Source organism: Centruroides vittatus, unplaced genomic scaffold (assembly GCF_030686945.1).
Source record: "Centruroides vittatus isolate TY-2023 unplaced genomic scaffold, ASM3068694v2 contig_345, whole genome shotgun sequence".
Taxonomy (NCBI): domain Eukaryota; kingdom Metazoa; phylum Arthropoda; class Arachnida; order Scorpiones; family Buthidae; genus Centruroides; species Centruroides vittatus.
The window spans coordinates 1,847,110-1,867,358 of NW_027122170.1; the positions used below are offsets into that span (position 1 = coordinate 1,847,110).

The 20,249-nt window shown below is 30.0% G+C and overlaps 1 protein-coding gene across 2 annotated transcripts in view; it reads left to right on the forward strand.

Moving 5' to 3' along the window:
* The first annotated feature begins 763 nt into the window (after positions 1-763).
* Positions 764-20,249, forward strand: part of LOC136974198 (eukaryotic translation initiation factor 4E transporter-like) — a 114,237-nt gene continuing 94,751 nt past the window's right edge. Inside the window, exon 1 of one of the 2 annotated variants that reach the window (XM_067269013.1) lies at positions 764-1,080. In XM_067269013.1, the coding sequence (XP_067125114.1) occupies positions 1,017-1,080 (64 nt within the window). In that variant the 5' untranslated portion in view covers positions 764-1,016. The remainder of the gene's footprint in view (positions 1,081-20,249) is intronic. The other variant, XM_067269012.1, reaches the window with a different exon arrangement.

A 20,249-nucleotide genomic window follows, 5' to 3' on the forward strand; every position in this document is an offset into this window, starting at 1 on the left:
AAACGAACGGCGGGCGCTATGATGCCCGCGAGCATAGGGTTGGGGACCACTGGGTTAAATGGTGACGTAAAGCGAGTCGACGGCTGGAAAATCTGAATTCAAATACTGTATAATCTCGACATGTATAACTATGACGAGCAGCGCGGATTCTTTTCCATTTCATATTCAGATTCTCGACTTTATTGCCAATATGGCGTCCAGTAATGAGCGAAATTGTAATTAACTCGGTGTACATCAACGATGGTTTGTTAATATTACATCTGATAGAAACACCAATGCGACGATGAACGGAAATTCGATTTCGATCGTCAATTTTACTAAGCGCTCGATTCTTTCCACAACATACGATCTTACTGTGGTGGAAATATAAGAAAAAGTTATTTTCTTGCATCTTTTAAATATGAACTTATATGTAGAGGTTCCTATTAATTTTTCCCGATGCCATCTTAATTAAGAGTTATTTATTTTTTTACACGACCGAATAAGAGATATTTATCAGAATGTTTACGAGTGATTGATTTCGCTCCGCATAGTAAAATTATTAAAAATATTTAACTAAATAGTTTCTCGTATTTTAATTACTTGGAAACGTACTCCCCCTTTCGTCCCGAATTAGCATCATTTTCACACCTTCTCTTTTTAAATCGGCTACGAACGCCGACCCAAAACAACATTTTAAAAATTCACGTATAAAAAAATGGACTTTAAATAACTAAAAACGTTGGTCATTTATCTCGGGCGTAGAAAAAAAGGAAAATGTCACTCGCTCGATGGCGTTGTGATGTCGAGAGTGTGCAGCTGGTTGTTGAGGTCATCATCCGGGTCCTTTTTCGTCGTTTCGACATTTCTAATTTTGCAATCAGTTCGCAAAGAAACTTTATTTTATGTTTTCTCCGTCTTGCATTTATATAATGATCTTTAAACTTTAATCGTGTACAGTGTATATATTACCTCGAAACAAAAAGTCCTGTAAATATACTTCGGTAACTCCTTTATAAACGTTAGGCTTAACAGTGATGGCCATGATACCACAATCTACGGAATCAAATTTGACAAACAGACGATACAGCTATAAAGAAGGTAAGTAAATATGACGTCATATAATATAATATACCAAAGAAACATCCAATGACTGGTATTTGACATTTAAAATGCCACCAATTAAAAAACCCAATCATTCTGTCAATAATATAAATTATTCAATTTATTTGTATAAATTTTTAATCCACAATTAGATTGTGTCAGATTTGTTTATTGCAAAATGAACTTTAGTCAATGACCTAATTGATTTGTTGACACTTGAAATAGCTGTTTTGCATGTAGAAATTTATGTCCTCTTTCTATAAAAGATTACGTTGGTCTGTTTTTTTTGCTTAATAGTCGTCGTTTTTTAAAAAAGTTATTTCGGACCGAGGTGATGTTTTTTTTATTTACGCCGGGACTCGCGTTAAGGTCCCGGCGGAGGCCTGATTAATTTTTTCCGCCGCCGTACGGACCGAATGTCGGTCGGCGAAGTCCGTGCGTGTTTTCCTTAATTCTGTCTTAATTATTTCCAGAATGTTCTTTGACAGTCGTAGATGCTAGAGGTGCCATTAAAAATTGCTTTTGTATTTTACTCGTAAACTTCAAATGCTTTTTTTGCAGTTGCAAAGTTGTTAGTCTCTTGGAATTATTCGTTCGGTCGTTTCTACGTGGCGTTTACTAGTTTTTATAATGCACAGACGTAATGTCGCGTTGCGATTTCCGTATTAAGTATATCTACGACTTGTGGTTCCCGTTTTGTAAAATTTCGTGTGCGCCGACTCGTAAACCGATTAAAATTTGGTCGACGAGTCGGCACGTATTTGAAATTTTTACGAAATTTTACCTCGGTCGGTAAATTTGGCGTGAGTATATTACTACTGTTTCATTTTGTTACGTAAGAAGAAAGTTTTGTAAAGATATCTTGCTTGTTTAAAGACTGTTTCCACGTTTTCTTCTCTAGAAATGAACGGAATGGCAGACGAGAAACTCGAATAATTATAACAGTTTTTATACTTAAAACTGTTACGTAATTATTTGGGTTTTATTGTCGCTCGTCGTTCGCGTGCGAAACGATGAAAGATTTCAAAATTTACCGTCATGTGCATTTATTTTTGCGCATATTTTGTGCATATATATTTTGCGTATAATACGTTAAACTTTTGTAATTTGCAATATTTATAAAAGATAAAAACTCTTTTTAATTTATTAATTTTAAGAGCAAGAGTTTTTATTCTTTCAAAATGAAATTTATGTTTTAAGTGTAGACAATTATAAGTTAAAAGGGAAGAAAGGCTTAATTTCAAACTTCAAAATGAGTGTTACTCGCTGCTGTTTTTAAATGTAAAGTTGACGTACGTTTTTCTAGATTAACGAATTGTTTTGGTGTCCTTAATGAGCATATATCTCGAGTTTACATTTAATTTCAAATTTTATCTTTCACTTAAGATATTAAGTTATTAAAAATATTAATTATGAAAGATCTTTTAAAAATTATATAATTTTTTCCTTTTAAATAATTCCATAATATAAATTTTAAAGCTTTTGTTCACAAAACACTGCTAAAAATTATAAAGTACATCATATTTAAAGAAATTTTTCACTGTTTTCTCTGTGTCAAATTTCAGTGTGGCTTTAATTTTATAACTGATATTTTATCAATTTGCAATGCAAATTATTTGTAATTGTTTTTAATACTAAATATTATTGAAAAATAGAAGATGCGTTCATAAAAGTAGGTTATATATTTTTATAGAATCTTGAAAATGAATAAATTAAATATTTTAGTTATAATCATTACAACTTACTGTAAAGTTATAAAATGATAAATTTTTAGCAAGGTAAAAGGTATAATACAAAACTTTATATTATGTCATAAGTATTTTTAAAATTTTATCATTACACAACTCTATAACTGACATTTACATTAATAATAATAATAAATAATAATGTTGTTAGGCAAATTTAATTTAAAAATATGTAAATAATAAGTATTTAACCATACACACATTTTTTATTATGATGATGATAAATTCTTAAGACAACCTTTTGAATGAATTTAAAATTTTGAGATTTATTTGCCACATGTACAAAGTAATGTGATGTGGCAATTTGTAATTAATAATGAAATTCAGTTATTTAGTAAATTTTAGAAAACAAATTTATTTGATATTTCTCAATAATTGAAACTTAAAGTAATGAAATAATATTAAACTATTACCTTAAAATAAAACAAATTTATAATTTAAAAATAATTTAATTAACATTTATGTGTAAATTGTACATATTCATTTTATAAATTATTGAAATGTTATGTTACAATAAGTACTCTGTAATCATGATTGTATTTAAAAGAATTTTGAATAGGCTATGCATTGTAATATTCAATTTTTAATTTAAGAAATTGATAAGATTAATCAATTTATTAAACAATCAAAATTCTCAGCTTCTATTTTGTTTTTTGTTTTTGTGATAATTCTGATGATAAATTCAAAATGCTTAATTCTGATAAAAATTTAGAAAACAAGTCAGTATGTGCAGGAAGAAATGTCAGACCAAATCAAAACAAATGTTATTTTTAATTTGCTGTACTTTTGATATATACAAAAATTTTTCAATTGACAATTTCTGAATTAATATGAAAATCTAATTGTTGATTTTGATTATTATGCTATATATACATTTGTGATGAATCATTTAAAACAGGAAAGAATTGAATCTATAATCATTAAATCGTAAGAAGCAGACTTAAATATAGAATCAGCTGATTCTAAAACTAGCTGATGATGATTAAGGTTTGTTTGAAAACATTGCTAATGAAGTAAAAACTATAGACTTTCATATTTGTGTCTGTTTCCTATTTGATTTGAATCTTTTTATAACTTGTACATAAAGTCCAAATCTTCAAACAGCTCTGATTAATTAAAATTTATGCTGTTTTGAATTTGAAATATTTGTAGTTTTGTTATATATATATTTATATTTATTTATTTATAATTTAAACTGTAGAAAGAAAAATTATATCCATAATAAAGGTTCTACTATGTCACTAAACCAATAATCCAGCAAAAGAATCGTTCACGTTGGAAAGCAAATGTTTTCATCCATTTTTATATCGGTTTTTACATCTCAAAGTTTTGAATTTCCTACAATTCAATTCAAATATGATTTTTTAGCAAATTTTTTAATAAATTTAACAGGTCTGTAATGTTTTAAGTTTTTGTCAAATGTTCTCTTGTTATTTCCAACTGCTTATTTTGAGGATAAGAGCAGAAAAGCCTGATATTTCATAACAGGTACTAAGGCTCAAATCATAAAGTTAAAATTGTTTTATTGAACTTCAATGTTTTTAAACTTTTTTGCACTTATCTAAGATAAAAGAATAACTTGAAAGTTTTGAAAAAGAAGTTATAAGAAAACATGCTTTTTATAACAAAATTTAATGTCATTTTAATGCTTTCGTATGACAGAAAATCTAGTTTTCTCTAAATGGAGTTATCTGCTGCAACAATCATTTAATGATAGTTGCAGCATCTTTTGCTTAATAGAATAAATGGCTTTACATACTACCTGACATACAGCAGGCCAATTAATTGTCTCATTATTTCATTTTCTTATTAAAGTAATAATTATTTCTGTTGTTCATTTTTTTAAATCAGAAATTCTAATTTCTAAAATATTACACAAATGAAAATCCTGTAGTTATCTGTGTGAAGAATTTTAGAATTTGAAAATGAATTTTTAATGGGAAATGTTTGAAAAAATTTATTGCATTCTTAAATGAAATTTGACATTTGCTTTTTTATGAAGGTAGAAAAGTATTTGAATTCTTTACTTCTTATATATTATCTTATTTCTTTGTATTTATCATTATTAATGAAAAAAAATAAGAAAAAGATATTTAGCATAAAATATAAAAATCGAAATATGTGATAATTCTGTTCATAGATATTTGTTGAAAGAGTTCTGACTGTATATTTTTAATAATTCATGCAATCTTGACAGGTTGCTTACCACAGTAACGTCAAATCTGTAATTAATAATTTTAAAAGGAGATGTTCTTTTTCTGATAGATTATTTTTACTCCTTCCTGTTTTGCTTTTCATCTTATTCTATGAAGTCTTAGTCAATCAAGCCACCAGTTTTCTTTTTAACAAAATTCTATATTGGACTAATTTTTGCTCCAAACTTTTTATTATATTTGTCTGGATATTTAAAAAAAACTTAGCATCATAATATATTAAATCACAAAATACCGCTAAATTGAAATCATTGAGCATTTTCAATATAAAATGTTTTTGGTCTATATATATATATAATTATTATTATTTAGTTAAAAATATCTGCTATTAAATTGGAAAATTTCTTGCTAAAATAAAGTCAAGGAATCTGAAAGTTTTTTGTTATATGGAATTGTTGAACATTTTTTTACAGTGATTAGAATTAGGCTTTACTACAATTGAAAACAATTTCTCAATCAAATTTAGTCATTTTTTGATTTTTTTTTTTTTGGCAGTATTATTATGGAAATTGAATCTTAAAATATTGAGCAGGAAATGTTCTTTACTTCTGTGTGTCAGAAAACCAAGTTTTCAGATTTAGAAATTGTGAATTTAAAGTGAAAACATTAAAAAGTATTTATCAATAAGAGGTTTCTGTTGTTTAGCATGTTTTTCTTCAAAATCCTTCAAATATTTAGTCTTCTGTATGATGATGTTTTTAAAAGTAATTTTTCAATACATTATTTTGTTCCACTAATTGAAGACAATATATGGGTCTTATACTGGCTATGTTTAAAGGATGTCTCATTTAAAATTAATTTTACAAAACTTCTCTTGTGTGACTACTACTTTACAATGAATAATTTTCTCAATCTTGTGTCTGTCATAGATTTCATTGTACCTTCTTTTAAATTTATGTTAAAAGTAAATGTAAATATTTCTTTTATCAATTTATAATAAATTAGATTTTTTTCTGTCATTTCATTTTATGTATTTTAATGTTTATCTTTAAAACTCAAATGATATGATTAGTAAGGTGAACTATAATACTCAAATTTTTATAAATTGCTAATCTGCTATATAAAACCGAAAAACTGGATGGTTTGTCACGCTAGGCCAAAAATAGCCGCTAGGGGCACTCCTAGCTATTATTTAAATTAACAATATAAATTATTTTATATTTTTTCAGTATAATTCAGTATATTATTATTTTTATTTGTAATAGAAATTTATTATTGATATGAATATATTATTTATACCATGGAATGACACCGCTGTTGCTACTGAAAAAATGGGCAGTCTGTGTTGGCATATCGAGTGCCAGCAAAGCATAGTGGCAAAGCTAGGAATTGCCAGAGTCCATGTGCATGTCCCGATGCCTGCGTCGGACCTTTCAACTGGCTATAATATAATAGAAAGATTTGAAGTACGAAATAATCTAATAATCTTAATTTTTGTTGTTATTTTTTGCCCGGGCAACGCCGTGCTCATCTGCTAGTTTCCAATAATAATAAAAATATAGTGTATATATATACATAATACATTCTTTTATAAGAAGAGCATTTTTGAAGATTTGTCAGATATAAAATATTATAAGAAATTTTGAAGGTAATTTTAAAAATAACTTATGCTTTTCTTAAAATTACCTTCAAATATATTTCACATACTTACAGGCAGTTTTATTTTTAAATTTAAACAGTGAAGTTTTAGTACACTTACCATATTTGAAGTATTAGGAACATTCAAAGATAAAATTTCAACAAAATTAGCAAGGAGAGAAGTGCTGAAGAATAAGATTAATGTAAAGCCAAACAAGTTTTATTTAAATTTGGTGTTAAAATCTGTTCCTAAGAATGACTCAGTCTAACAGTAACATGGTATGAGAACACATGGAACAATCTCATGGAATTGTTTCTTCATAATTAGATATATCCATATGCTAAAAACATCCATTTTTTGTTTTGGCCTCAACAATTGTCAATAACAGTAATCAGCTTTAGCTTTTCTGGTTCACTTATACTATTTTTGAAGGTAACTGGCAATTTCTTCACATTTTCTACCAGCAGTAATTTCATTTCAATGAAAGCATGCACTAGTGTCTGTGTCACAATAATGCATGTTCCAAGTTATATATGAAATTTTTATGTATAAAATGCAGGGCTAGAAGATAATTTGTTGGCAAAACTTTCTGGAGATCAAATGTTACAACAATTAAAGTCATCTGTGCAAGCTCTGTATATTGAGATCTGTTTTGTTTGTATCTTAATAGCCAGTAAGTCATAAGTAAGGCATGTATTTTTATTGGTTGTCATGAATGCATGTTAAATCTTCCATAAAAATCCTGCAGTACTTATCACTAAGCACAGGAGTGATGTTCCTGTTGATACAAAAGGTTTTGTAATGTTTATAGCAGGCAGATATTGCATACTTCATAGACGAACTATTTGTTCAGATTGTTCTTCCTACTATAGTGACTTGTGTTGTGGAAGCTTATTAATGTCCTTGTGTACTGTTACAATTACTAACTCATTGAATGTTTTTGGACAATTGTTATGATTGCTTTTTTTTCTGTGGAAAGTATTACTATGTTTACCTTTAACTTTACAAGTTCTTGCACCTTGCCTCTGTTGCATTGTAAACTATGAATGGCCAAAAATGTTTTCATATAAACTTTGACACTATCACCACAACAATGCACAGCCTGTTTTCTCTTACTTCGAACAATCTTGATGTATTTGCACTTAACAGGTGTTGTCATCATATCACTGAACCTCTTCAGCATCAAGTAAAACATGAAAGATGTGACAAATCACAAATGTTTTCAGAATCCACCTGATTCTAGCTTCAAATTGAAATAGTTCATCTATAATTGGAATGCATTGAATAGAATGCTGTTGTATGCTATCTTTTAGCTTGTTGTTTTCTATCTTGTTGGCCTTGTTAGCACTTCAGTTTGCTTCTTTATTTCATATGGACCTGTTGGATTCATTACAATTTTTATTTTTTGCTTGTTTGGAGCTTCTCTTTTTTTCCCAGCTTATTTTGGCCATATATTCTACATCTGTATTCTGTCCTGGAAATAAAAGACAAAGACCATTATGAAGAATGTTCTAAATTGCATATGCTTTCTTATGAATGCACATTTCATGAAAAGCATGGTAATCCTTATTAATGTAACAACTTATGTTTTCTTAAATATTCAGTTCCTGTTTCACTGAGGTTTTCTAGTTTGTTGTGATCATGAGAAATTTCTTCTTTAGTCAAAAACAACACATGAGCAGCAGATGATGCAGCTATATTTTTAAGTATACTTGTGGCAATATGACATATTAATGTATATATTAGATATAAGTTTAGTTTTAAGTTTTCTTTCTTTTTTGTTCTTCCTTTTTCTAATTTTCTATTAACATTCCTTCCTGTGGGCGGGGTAACCCTTTCCACGAACCACGTTAACAATGGGAATGGGAAGTGAAGTCCCTGAGGCTACTAGAACGATAAGAAGGTTCATTCTCGGGTCGGACTCTTGGTGAAGGTAGACGTGCAAAAGTTACGCTCCTGCTTGTCATCTTGGAGGACAAAGGGAGACGAAAGTAGCCTACAGAAAGAGAAAGGACCCCGCTAATGTAAAGAGAGAGCGAGACAACGTCCCTTGTATAAGAATCTTCGAAGAGATCCGAAAAAGATCAGCGAGAAACGATTTTGAGTGGTTCCCCACCAGAAGAGCATCAATACCAGAGAACCCGGGTATTCCTTCTAACCTCTTCTATCATACTAAAACTTCTTGCTATTTTATTTTATTTTTTATTTTTTTGTTTATGATTTAGTGTAAATCAGTCGCAAGACTACAAGTCCGTCTTTTCTTATTTGTCATGAGATCTGTATTCGCTCGATTCCTTGCCCCAGTTTCGGATATTGTATAACATTAAAAATTGGAATCCAAAAGAATATTGCTAATCACATGAAAAAAAAAATAATTGTTACTTTTTTGTGTATTGCCTCTCATGGACTATCGTACACTTGCATGACTATCACATACTAAACATCTCGAAGCCCGAAATAGATACTCAACCAAATGATTGCCTTAAACAATTGGGCTATAAATTCACTATTATTAATGATTAAATACTAAATAATTACCATATTTACTCGAATATAAGACGACCTCGCATATAGGACGAGGTGTGACTTTAAAGATCAAAATAAAGAAAATTAGTTTTATTAATACAATTCTAATTTACTTTGTTTAATCACAAGTAAAACATCAAATGAATGTAAATGTACACATTGTCCCACAAAAGTTACTAGTATTTTAAACTTCAAGGAAAAATCTTGTAAAAGCTGGACAATCTGGAACCTTTTTTTGCCAATTCTTAACAGTAAAATCCACTCTCCATTGATTACACTTATGAGTTTCTCCGAATTCTGATATCTGAATAATCACCTGTTTTCACATGGGAATGGATTAAAACTTATATTGTGCTCCTGTGTGATTTTGGAATTTCAATCTGGAATTCATTTCAAAAGCTTTGCTTTTCCTATTGCTATTCATCCTTATTTTTGACAATATACAATAAAGATTCAAACGACTCAGATAAAATACTTGTTTTTAAATACAAGAGGATAAGCATCCAATAAAAAAGCGAATACACGATTCACAAAAATTATTTGCAAAAACGCAAAGAATCTTTTGTTCACGCGTATAGGATTACGTAGGATTTTGAAGCTGTGATAAATAAATAAAAATCTCATCTTATATGCAAGTAAATACGGTATTTAGTATTTAATCATTAATACAGTAAATAGCATTCAATGGATACCATAGCAAAACATGTCCCATGATATGTTTAAAAATGAAAGTTTGTGCATTAGCTTATTTTTTTTCTATGATCTTCGCTTATAAAATATCATCATCATACACCATTCACGAATTTAGGCCATGTTGACCTGTTTTGATCTCAGCTAGATGGGATCTAGGAATCGTTTTTGTGGATGTCCAGGCTGTTGTCGTCCTCGTGGTTGATACTGTAAAACTGACGAGGTATCCTACCCGGTGACATTCAAGATACATGTTGAAGCCATTTTTCTCTACATGTGGAGAGTTTTTCAATTAATGGTCTCGTGTGGAGTTCCTCAAAATATTCTCATTTCAACTATGATCCAGGAATGTATATCCAGCAGTTTGGCACATAAACCTCATTTCAGCTGCCTGCAATCTTTTGATATCTTTCTTCTTTAGAACCCAGATTTCACTATCGTACGGGAGAGTCGGAACAGCCAGAGTTGTATATAATTTCAGTCTGGAGTGTTTTTGTACAAGGTGTGGTTTAGAGTATTATTTATTATTCCTAATATTTGTAGAAATTTTGTGAGCTTATTATTTATGTCATTCTCACTTTCATAAGAAATATTGCATCCTAGATAAAGGAAATTATTAACTTGCTCTAAAGTTGTATTATCAATTACGATTTTGCTGCGTATTGACTGTGCCTCTAAATGCCATTACTTTGGTTTTAGCAGTTGAAATTTTCATGCCGTATTCTTTTGAAATTTTATTTAAGGTAAATAAACCTTTATGTAAATTATCTTCAGAGTTAGCAATAACCACCTGATCATCACCAAATAGCATGGTATTGAATTTTATGTTGTTTGGAAACTGAATTCCTAATGTATATTCTTCCTGCCATTGATGTATTATGTCATCTATATAGATGTTAAAAAGTGTTGGTGACAATGGACATCCTTGTCTTACTCCTTGATTTATTCTTCTATATTCTGAAGTGACATTGTTGAACTTAAGTTGTATGGTATTGTTTTCATTAATATTGCATATATTTTGAAGTAAAATATTTGGTATGTTTCTGTTTTGTAGTATGTCAAAAAGTTTGGGTCTTTTTATCATGTCAAAAGCTTTGGTATAATCTATGAAAGCTAAATGTGTATTCAGATTAAATTCTCTTCGTTTCTCTATTACTAGAGAAATGAAGAGAAGTCTGAGTCTATACAAGATCTGCCTTCTTGGAATTCGTTTTGATATTCCAAAAGAAATTTTTCACCTTCTTGTTTTAATCGTTCATTTAGAATTTTAGCATAGCTTTTATAACAGGTATTTAACAGGCTAATGCCTCTGTAGTTATCTAATTTTCGTTGATCTCCTTTTTTGTGAATAGGCAGTATAATACTCTTCTTCCATTCAAGTGGTATACAGGCTTGTTCATATGTATTATTGAAGAATGTTAATCATCTCTTGTGGAATTTATCACCAGCATATTTGTATAACTCTCCATTTATACCATCATCATCTATTGCTTTTTTATTTTTTGTTTTGGTTAAACTTTCAAACAGTTCTTCCTTTGATAATTCATTCCTATTTTGATTGTTGCTTTCAAAAATCTTGTTAGTATATGTAGGATCTGTCCAAAGTGTTTGATAATAATTAAGAAACTGGTCATTTGTCACATCACAACACAATTAATCTTTATGGGTTCTTTAATTTCTTGATTCATAAATTTTAATATTTTGAAGGCATTTGGTCTTATTTTGTAAAGATCTAATTCTAGTTGTGAAATAAATTTTGTCCACGATTTTCATTGTCTTTTCCTTATTTCTCTTTTTGCAATTGCTCTGCAGCGTTTGTATTCTATTGCATCTTCAGCTTTTTTTGTACTTAAAAATTTTTTGTATGCTGCGTTTTTCTGTAATATTAGTTGTTTGATTTTGTTGTCCCATATTTTCAATTTTTTTCTTCTACGGGAATTGACTTTTACCGTGTCCAGAGACTCTTCAGCTGCTGCTTTTATTATTATTTTAATATTTTTCTATTCATTTTCTATATCTTTGTCTTCTGGGATTTTTTCCATATGTTGTTCAATTCTTCTGGTATATAACCATTTGATACGATCATCGTATAATAATTTTATTTTAAATTTTCGTTCAGGTTCGTGTCTAACATTCAGTTTCTTTTTTAGCCGTCTAGGTGGGATTCTTAATTTTGCTTGGATTAGGAAGTGATCAGAGCCTACTTCAAATCCTCTGTATGATCTGACATCTAGGAATAATTTTGATATTTTTACATTAGCAATAAAATAATCAATAATTGACTTGGACTGCTGTCGTTGCCAAGTATATTTATGTAAATTTTTATGGTTATAAAACGTATTCATTATTTTAAGATTACAGTCAAACCTGTTTTTATGCGCTCTTTTTATGTGCGATTTTTATTTGTGCGATTTTTTTAATGCGAATTTTTAATTTGTGCGGTATAGTTGGCGACTAGTCTCGTGCGATTCGTCATGTCTCACGTTGACTTATTATAGCTAAATAAACTTATTATAGCATAAATGCACTTATTATAGTAATATTATTGCATGAATATGCGAAAAATGAAATAATTTACTTTTTAAGTCAACAAAACACCACCTGGACAAAAATATGTAAAACAGACGATAGACCAGACGATGCAGTCAAGTGCTGACATCTGTTGTCAATAAATTCTATTTCGTACGGTTTTGAGTTATTTTCTATGTGAGACTTTTTTTATGCGGTCCCTGTTGACCGCATAAAAAAATTATTTTTTTAATTGTGTTGCGAAAACTATTATTTACAGCCATTCGTGAAGTTTCGTGAGATTTTTTTTAATGCGTTTTTTTTAATGCGGTCCCTATCCCCCGCATAAAAACAGGTTTGACTGTATTATAAACAGCAAAATCAATGTCCTAATACCATTTCTGTTATGAGTATTCTCTCTGAAGGTTCCAATATTTTTATTTACTGGAGGGTTTCCCACTCTTGCATTCAGATCTCCTGCTATTATGGTGTAATCGTTCTTGTTAACTTTATTAAGAATTTCTTGCAACTTTATATAAACATATTCATTTTCTTCTTCTCAGCCTTCTTCAGGAGCATATGACCAATAATGGTTAAATTGCCTCTGTTAATTTTTAATAGGGTTTATATGATTCTCTCTGTACAGTATGTATAATGAAGGATATTTTTCTCGAGAGATTTATGTATCCAAATCATTATACCTGCTTGGGCATGAGTTTTCTTATTTACTCCACTATAAATAAGTGTATAAGTTTTAGTATCTTCTTTGTTTCTGAAGTGACAGCTATGTCAATTTTTCAATTCTGGAATACAGAGTCTAATTCTTCCTCTTTCCCATACATGCCTCAAACATTCCTAGTAGCATACCTGACAATGTTTTCTCTCTTCCAATTGTGATTATTCGTTGTTCTCTGCCGTATAACGTTGTCCGTATTATCAGTCCGCTCTCTGTTTCGTTGAGACTTGTAAGTAATATTAAAGTTCCTCATGTCTGGTTACTAGCCATACGATGAGTGGTCCCGTAGTAGGACAAATCAAAATCTTAAAATTTGTTGAATTTTCGAATTATAAAGTAATAAAATAAATTTTTTTTAAATGTTAAAAAATTAAATATAAATTGTTTAAATAGTAAAAAATGTTAAAAGTAAATATTTCTGATATATTTGTATCATAATAATAAAAATAAAATTCACACCTTATAAACTCCAGCAACAAGTATTTAATAAAGAAAGTGTTTTTGACTTAAATTGATATATCTTTGTATATTTAATAGGTCATCTTCAGTTGAACTATCAGTTTAGGTCAAACATTTTTCCTTTATTAAATATTTGTTGCTGGAATTTATATGGTGATGTGAATTTTGTTTTCTTCACTTTGTCCAGTTTATATGATTGTTTTTTCTTACTAATACAATGCAGAAAATAGAAATGTCAGATTACAGTGGATATTTAAAAGTATGTATTGAAAATGCATATTGTTAAATTTTTATTATTTTTACTTTCCTAGCTGTAATATAGAATATAACATAGGGAAGATATGGTAGGTGGTCAAATTTTAAAGGTCAAGAGGGTAGGGAGATAAAGAAGGGTCATGTGTCATATCTCAAGTGGTGGCAGACTTAATGAGTTTTAATTTTTTTTTCATTTAGTGTTATGTGATAAATAGTTGTAAGTGTTTATGGAAAACCACAATGGAATGATATATATAGAATGATATAAACTGGAATGATATATATAGAATCTCGCCTAAATGTCAAATTTCCAGCAAAACACCCAAATTCAACATTTGAACGTTTTCGGCCACTCCTTAATCAGCTTTCATCAGGAAAAGTCAAACAAAAATAATGGTTCTATTTATAGAATGCACATAAGAACAATAGAGGCTGTAGAAATCTACAGGGCCGACATAAGAGGAGCATTCATCAACATGGATTATATTCCTGTACCAAATGCATGGAAGTATTATTTATACTCTTAAAGGAATATACGTTGCTTAATATGTGTCACAGCTATTGTTTGAACTGATTTTAAAAAATTTTAAAAATTACATGTATAATGTGGCAACATTCTATAAATAGAACAGTTATTTTCGTTTGACTTTTCCTGATGAAGGCTGATTGAGGAGTGGCCAAAAACATTTGAATTTGAGTGTTTTGCTGGAAATTTGACATTTAGGTGAGAGTCTATAAGTTTTTATGGATTTTACACTTCAAGATGACTTCTAGACAAGGCCAGGGATGCATATACTTTTTGTTTTGTATAGATCGATCTGTAAAATCGGATCAGTCCTTGTCACGTGATACAGATAGCTTCTGTCATGGTGGAAAGTATACAAGTAGGATCGAAGATGGTGGCAAGTTTAGGAATCATTTTAGAAATATTATCAGAATTAGATTCAGAATCCGTGGAAGAAGAATTAATTTCAGTTAATTATTTAGCACAACATAAAAGTAAGAAAAAAAAAAAGAAATTGGTATTCAAAATAACCTCCTATATTTCAGATATAGCATTAAAATGTAGGCCAAATGTTTTTAAAGAACACTTTCGAGTAAGTCGACTTACTTTCAAAAATTTTCTGAAGGATCTTGTTCCCATTTTATTACAATCAAAAGAAATAGTAATAGGAAAAGAAAGAAATGCACTGTCAGTTGACCAGCAACTTTTAATGTCACTGTAGTTTCTTGCCAACCAAGAATCTTTCAGGTACCAGTAAGCAAAGTGATAATTTTACTGATTGAGATAATTCTGTACTATTCTGTTTTCACGCATATTATAGAGGAGTTGGAAACAGATTTGGAGTTTGTCGAAGATGAAAATTGTTAGAGTTATAAATGTTCTGAATACACAAAACCATATTATAAATTGGCCTTCAGCTCAGAAGGCAAGAAAAACTGCTCAGATGTTTGCTATGAAATATGGTATTACTGGAGTTATTGGCTGTCTAGATGAGAAGCATATAGTAATCAAGGCTCCTTTACAGGAACCCCAAGCTTATATAAATAGAAAGGGATTTCACTCCTTAGTTCTGCAGGGAGTATGTGATAAGAAAAGATGCTTTATTGATTGTTACATTGATGAAGTTTGCTCTGTTCACGACTGCACAATATTTAAGAGATCTGAAGTGTATCACAGAGTTTGCAGTGGTGATGGCTTTCCACATGCAGATTTTCATATCATGTGAGATGGTGCATACCAACTTTCAAAGCATTTAATAGTCCCCTACAGAGACAATGGTTTTTTATCATCATCTAAAATTATGTTTAACAATAAGTTTCCATCATGTCGACAGACTATTGAGAAAGCATTTGCTCATCTAGTTGGTCTGTTTGGAAGGCTGAAGTTTTTGGATATGTCTCGCATGGACTTAATGGTAGAACTTATAGCTGCATGTTATACTTTACATAACATTTGTGTTCTACAGAATGATGAATCAGTATGGAGTAATGATGATGAGAGAGTAGAAAATGGAGTGCAAATAATAGAAGTGGGAGAAAATGTGGCAGAGGATATAATATGAACAAGACCAAGAAATGGGATACTTAAAGAGAGAGCAGATAATGTTAGAAATAATGTCACAAGCAAACAGATACCGGATAAATTAATCAGCTCCTCAAGTCATATTTTTCTAAACTAGATTCATTAGTGAAATTATGTATATCAAAACCAATTAAAATAAATTATTGTGTTGAATTTTTGTTTTGTCTGAATCTGTTACATTATAACTCAAGAACATTATAGTTTCTCAATATAAGCAGGGGAAATTCATTAGAAGCTAATTAGTACAGATAAAATTGTTCTTGTCTCACTTGTACATCATTTCTTGATGTATGTACTGTATCATAAATAATTGTGAAACAGCATTTTATATGTACTCTCTTTCAAGCAAGCAAAATGCAATATATACATTGTTCCTACTCAAGTTTTTGTTTTAAATTCCATGACTTTCCCTGACCAACTTTGTGCAAATTTCCTGATCTTCACAACCCTTACAGTACAGCAAATTGAGAAAATAAAACAGCAGTTGACTTACAATGAACAACAAGTTATTCTGTTGTTAATCCACAACCATAAAACTGCATGGTTTTGAAAAAAAGAGAGAAAACCAATATTTATTTTTCATTCATTAATAAATTCTGTAATCCATTACAAAAGTATAAATTTATTAAATTTCTCTTAATAAACTAAAAAAAAATTAGAAATTGTTATGTAATCATTATTATTAAAATGATGAATAATTTTAATTTAAATAGTATTATGTTTCATTTTTTACACTTTAAAGAAATGATAAATTAGTTTATTAAAATTTCTCTTAAATTAAGAGTGTAAATGGTAACATTGTTGTTTCTTTTTAACAAATCATTTGTGCATAAAAGAATGTAGATGAAAGAAACTCAATTCAAATTTATTACTTTTCTTTTGGTACCAGTCTCTCGAGCAACGAAAGTAATTTTTCTCCAAAGTTTTGCTTTTCAGCTTTTTGATTTTCAAAATATGTTTTTATCCATGATTGTGGTTACATCTTCTTTGTCATTTCTCTGTCCTGCATTGGGTTGCTTCCTCTTTCTAGCTTTTATTAATTCTGAGGATAGAGATGATGATGGAATTTCTGGTGATAATGGTGATGGTTCAGAACTGCTGAGTGTTTCAGCTGGTGACCTACTAGAATTATTGGTCACAGACAAACCTGAAGATGAGCTGAAAGTTACCTGAGGTTCAAACTGGGGTAAGTTTCCAAGAGCTATTTGCATATCAGAAAAATACTTTCATTCTTTTCTATCATTTCCTGAAATTTTATTGAAGTTTTCTTACATTAAATTGTCTTTTTAAGTTTTTCATTTTGATTTCTGCTTGATTATTTGTCACAGGTATGCCCTCATTCCTCAGCTTTTCTCCAACCATGATCCATATCTAAAAAATGAAGAATTTTCATGAATTTCTAATAATAAAAAATAACAGAAAATAAACAACTTTGTTTGAAAACAGCATTAAAAAAAAAAACTCATTCATGAGTAATGACTGATCTAATAGTTAAGTGAGTAATTAGGAACTACTTATACTGTATATATTTAGATTAACAGCAATTGTTCTTTTCTTACTTTTTTATTGGTGAACTTGGGTGGGTCAAAATATTTCTTATGCTCTACGTACAAGCTAATCAGTAGCTTTGTCTGTGAATCTTTCCATTGTATTTGCTTTAATGAACCTGAAAAACAAAGTTATTATGACTTTGCAGCTATGGTATTATTTATAGCATTACTTAATTTATTGTAATTCAGGTATAGCAGTATTTTAATTTCTTACCTGGCTCATTATATTGTACAAGTGTATTATGAGAACTTGCATCTTCATTATTGTGTGCAGTTGTGTAAGGTATATTGCCATCATGAGGCAAAACCATTTCTTTTCTTCTATTTTTTTTAACAATGTCTGAACATATTCTTACACACAATTTCTATCTGGCAAAGCAAATAAAAGAGAACATATTAGTTAAACATTTGCTAGTTAATAGTAGTCTCTCCTTGTTAACATATACTGAACATATACATATATGTATAATATCATTGAAACTCAGTACATGTTAACTAACAAGGATCAATTAATTAAATTAAAATAATTCATTTTATCTCTCTATTAAAACTGCAGTTAGTACTAAACGACACACGATGTTATGAATTATCGTTTATTTGACAAATGTCAAATTGTGCTGCATACGAATCGTTCATATGAATTTTTTGTGCTCGTTTATACAAGTTTTTAAATAACATTACTCTGTGAATAAAATTGTTTACCACAAAATAAAATTTAAATAAAAATTTCACAAAATTAAAAAAAAACTTGCAGAAAACGGGAAAGCGTACGCCATGATGCATTTTTGTCATACAATCTCGCAAAATTGTTTCTTAATACTTAATTTTTTCATCTCAATTTATTGGATATTTTAATAATGATGTTTTTATTTACCATTTATAAGTTTTAAATAGGTTTCCTTGTCAACAATTAAACATATTTCTTCGTTATTTACCGCAAGCTTAACTTTAACTATGGAGGTTGCCATCTTTAATCTCTTTTATCCAATTCAAATGATCCTACTCTCTGCTAGGGTTAGTTTGATTGCAATCCAGTTGATCCTAGATGGCGTTTGTATACACAAATAGAGATTGATTGGATTGCAATAGTTCCTTTGTATACACGATTTGAACGATCAAAGTGATCTTGGATCAGTTTGGTTCCAAAAGTATATGCACCCCAGGTGTATCTTCTAGTTATGCAGAATTATGGGGTTTACACCATGGGTTCTCTTTTGGATTTTTATTTAGTTTGTGATCTAAAATATCTGTCCTGTAATAGTTTGATGGCCTAGAGTGCTTTGCAAGGGCTGTCAGATTAAGCTGCAAAGTTTGCTGTGTATTGCATGCTTTTCTATTACTGGGGTCCTTGTCTAGGTCCAGATATTCTCTTGAGTTTGTTGGGTCTTCCACCTTTTTGCTTTAGGGTACGTTCATTAAGTCGAACGAGTTAAACGCGTTAGTAACGAATCGTTCGAAAAGTAGTAGTCTCGCTCAGTGCGCATGCTCCGCGGTGATGACGTATCAAACGAAACCCTAACGAAGCTCACGAAGGAAAGAGTTAGTTTACTTCGTTAAGAAAATGGCACCCGACGATATCGATGTTTCTAGATCTATTCGAGTGTTTAAATTGTGAATTAAAAAGTGAAATGATTGAAATAACTGTCCATCCGAAGCAACCTAAGAAAAATATTTTGGATAAGGCTACACTAGCAACATTCGTATCTTCGATTTTAGAAACAGCCATTTAGTTATAACGAATCATTCGAAAAGTCTAACGAAACAAGAATAACGATGACGTCATTCTCGTTTAACTCAACGAACGTACCCCTAGTCTGAATGAAGAAGTGCAGGCAGTCCTTTTATAGGCTAAACTGTACTCTGGTCAACTTATTTCTAGACCAAGTACTGTTGGACATTTGACTCAACTGAGGGATAAGATGAAAGAAACATCTTTGATTCTCAGAATGTTACCTTGATTTTTGTTTGACGGTCAATATCTGTTCTCCCTTTCCACTTACCTTGTCACCCTACCCTTATGCCAGTCCTTTCACTCACAAGATATTGTTTGATTTTCAGGTAAATCCAAAACTGATAGTACTGATATAGGTGCTGGCATTTGTGGGGATGGTCTGGTAGGGGGTTTTTTGTTTTATTGGCAGGTTTTCCCATTGTGTTTCAAGTAGATGTGCTACCTATTATTTGGTGTGTTTGCACTATTTTATGTAGAAATCTCTTGCTAAAATGCTTGTAGGAATCCCACAGACAAGAAAATCTTTTCTGTGGTAAATTCCTATAATGGATAGCAGATTTAACAAAAAGTTGGAATACATATATTCTTTAAACTTTCTTGATCTTCAAAAATAAACTGATACAAAAACAAGGTGATTTGAGGATATAGAGGTGGTATTAAATGCAGTACAACAAGTGGAAAAGTTTAAAAATTGGAAACAGTTTTTCTAAATGAGAACAAAAAAATGTATAGCTTTATATAAGAACTTACTTGTCAAATCTTATATAAAAAAACAATAATTGGGTGAAACATTACTTTATCTAGTTTTTTTATATTTAAATAAATTTTTCAAAAATTAAAGATTAAGATAAAGTACCAGTATAATGGAACCCTTGAATGAAGAGGAGAAAAGGATATGATATTGATATTAGTTAATGAATAAAATCCAGTTTTTGAGATGTTAAGAAATAACATGCTGTATGTTTGAAACAAAAAATAGAATATATAGAAAATTCTGATTTATAATTTAGAAAATAGTGCATGTGCTTATTTAGTGGATGAAAAATGAATACAGTAATACTCTGAACTTACGCGATAGGTGGGACCA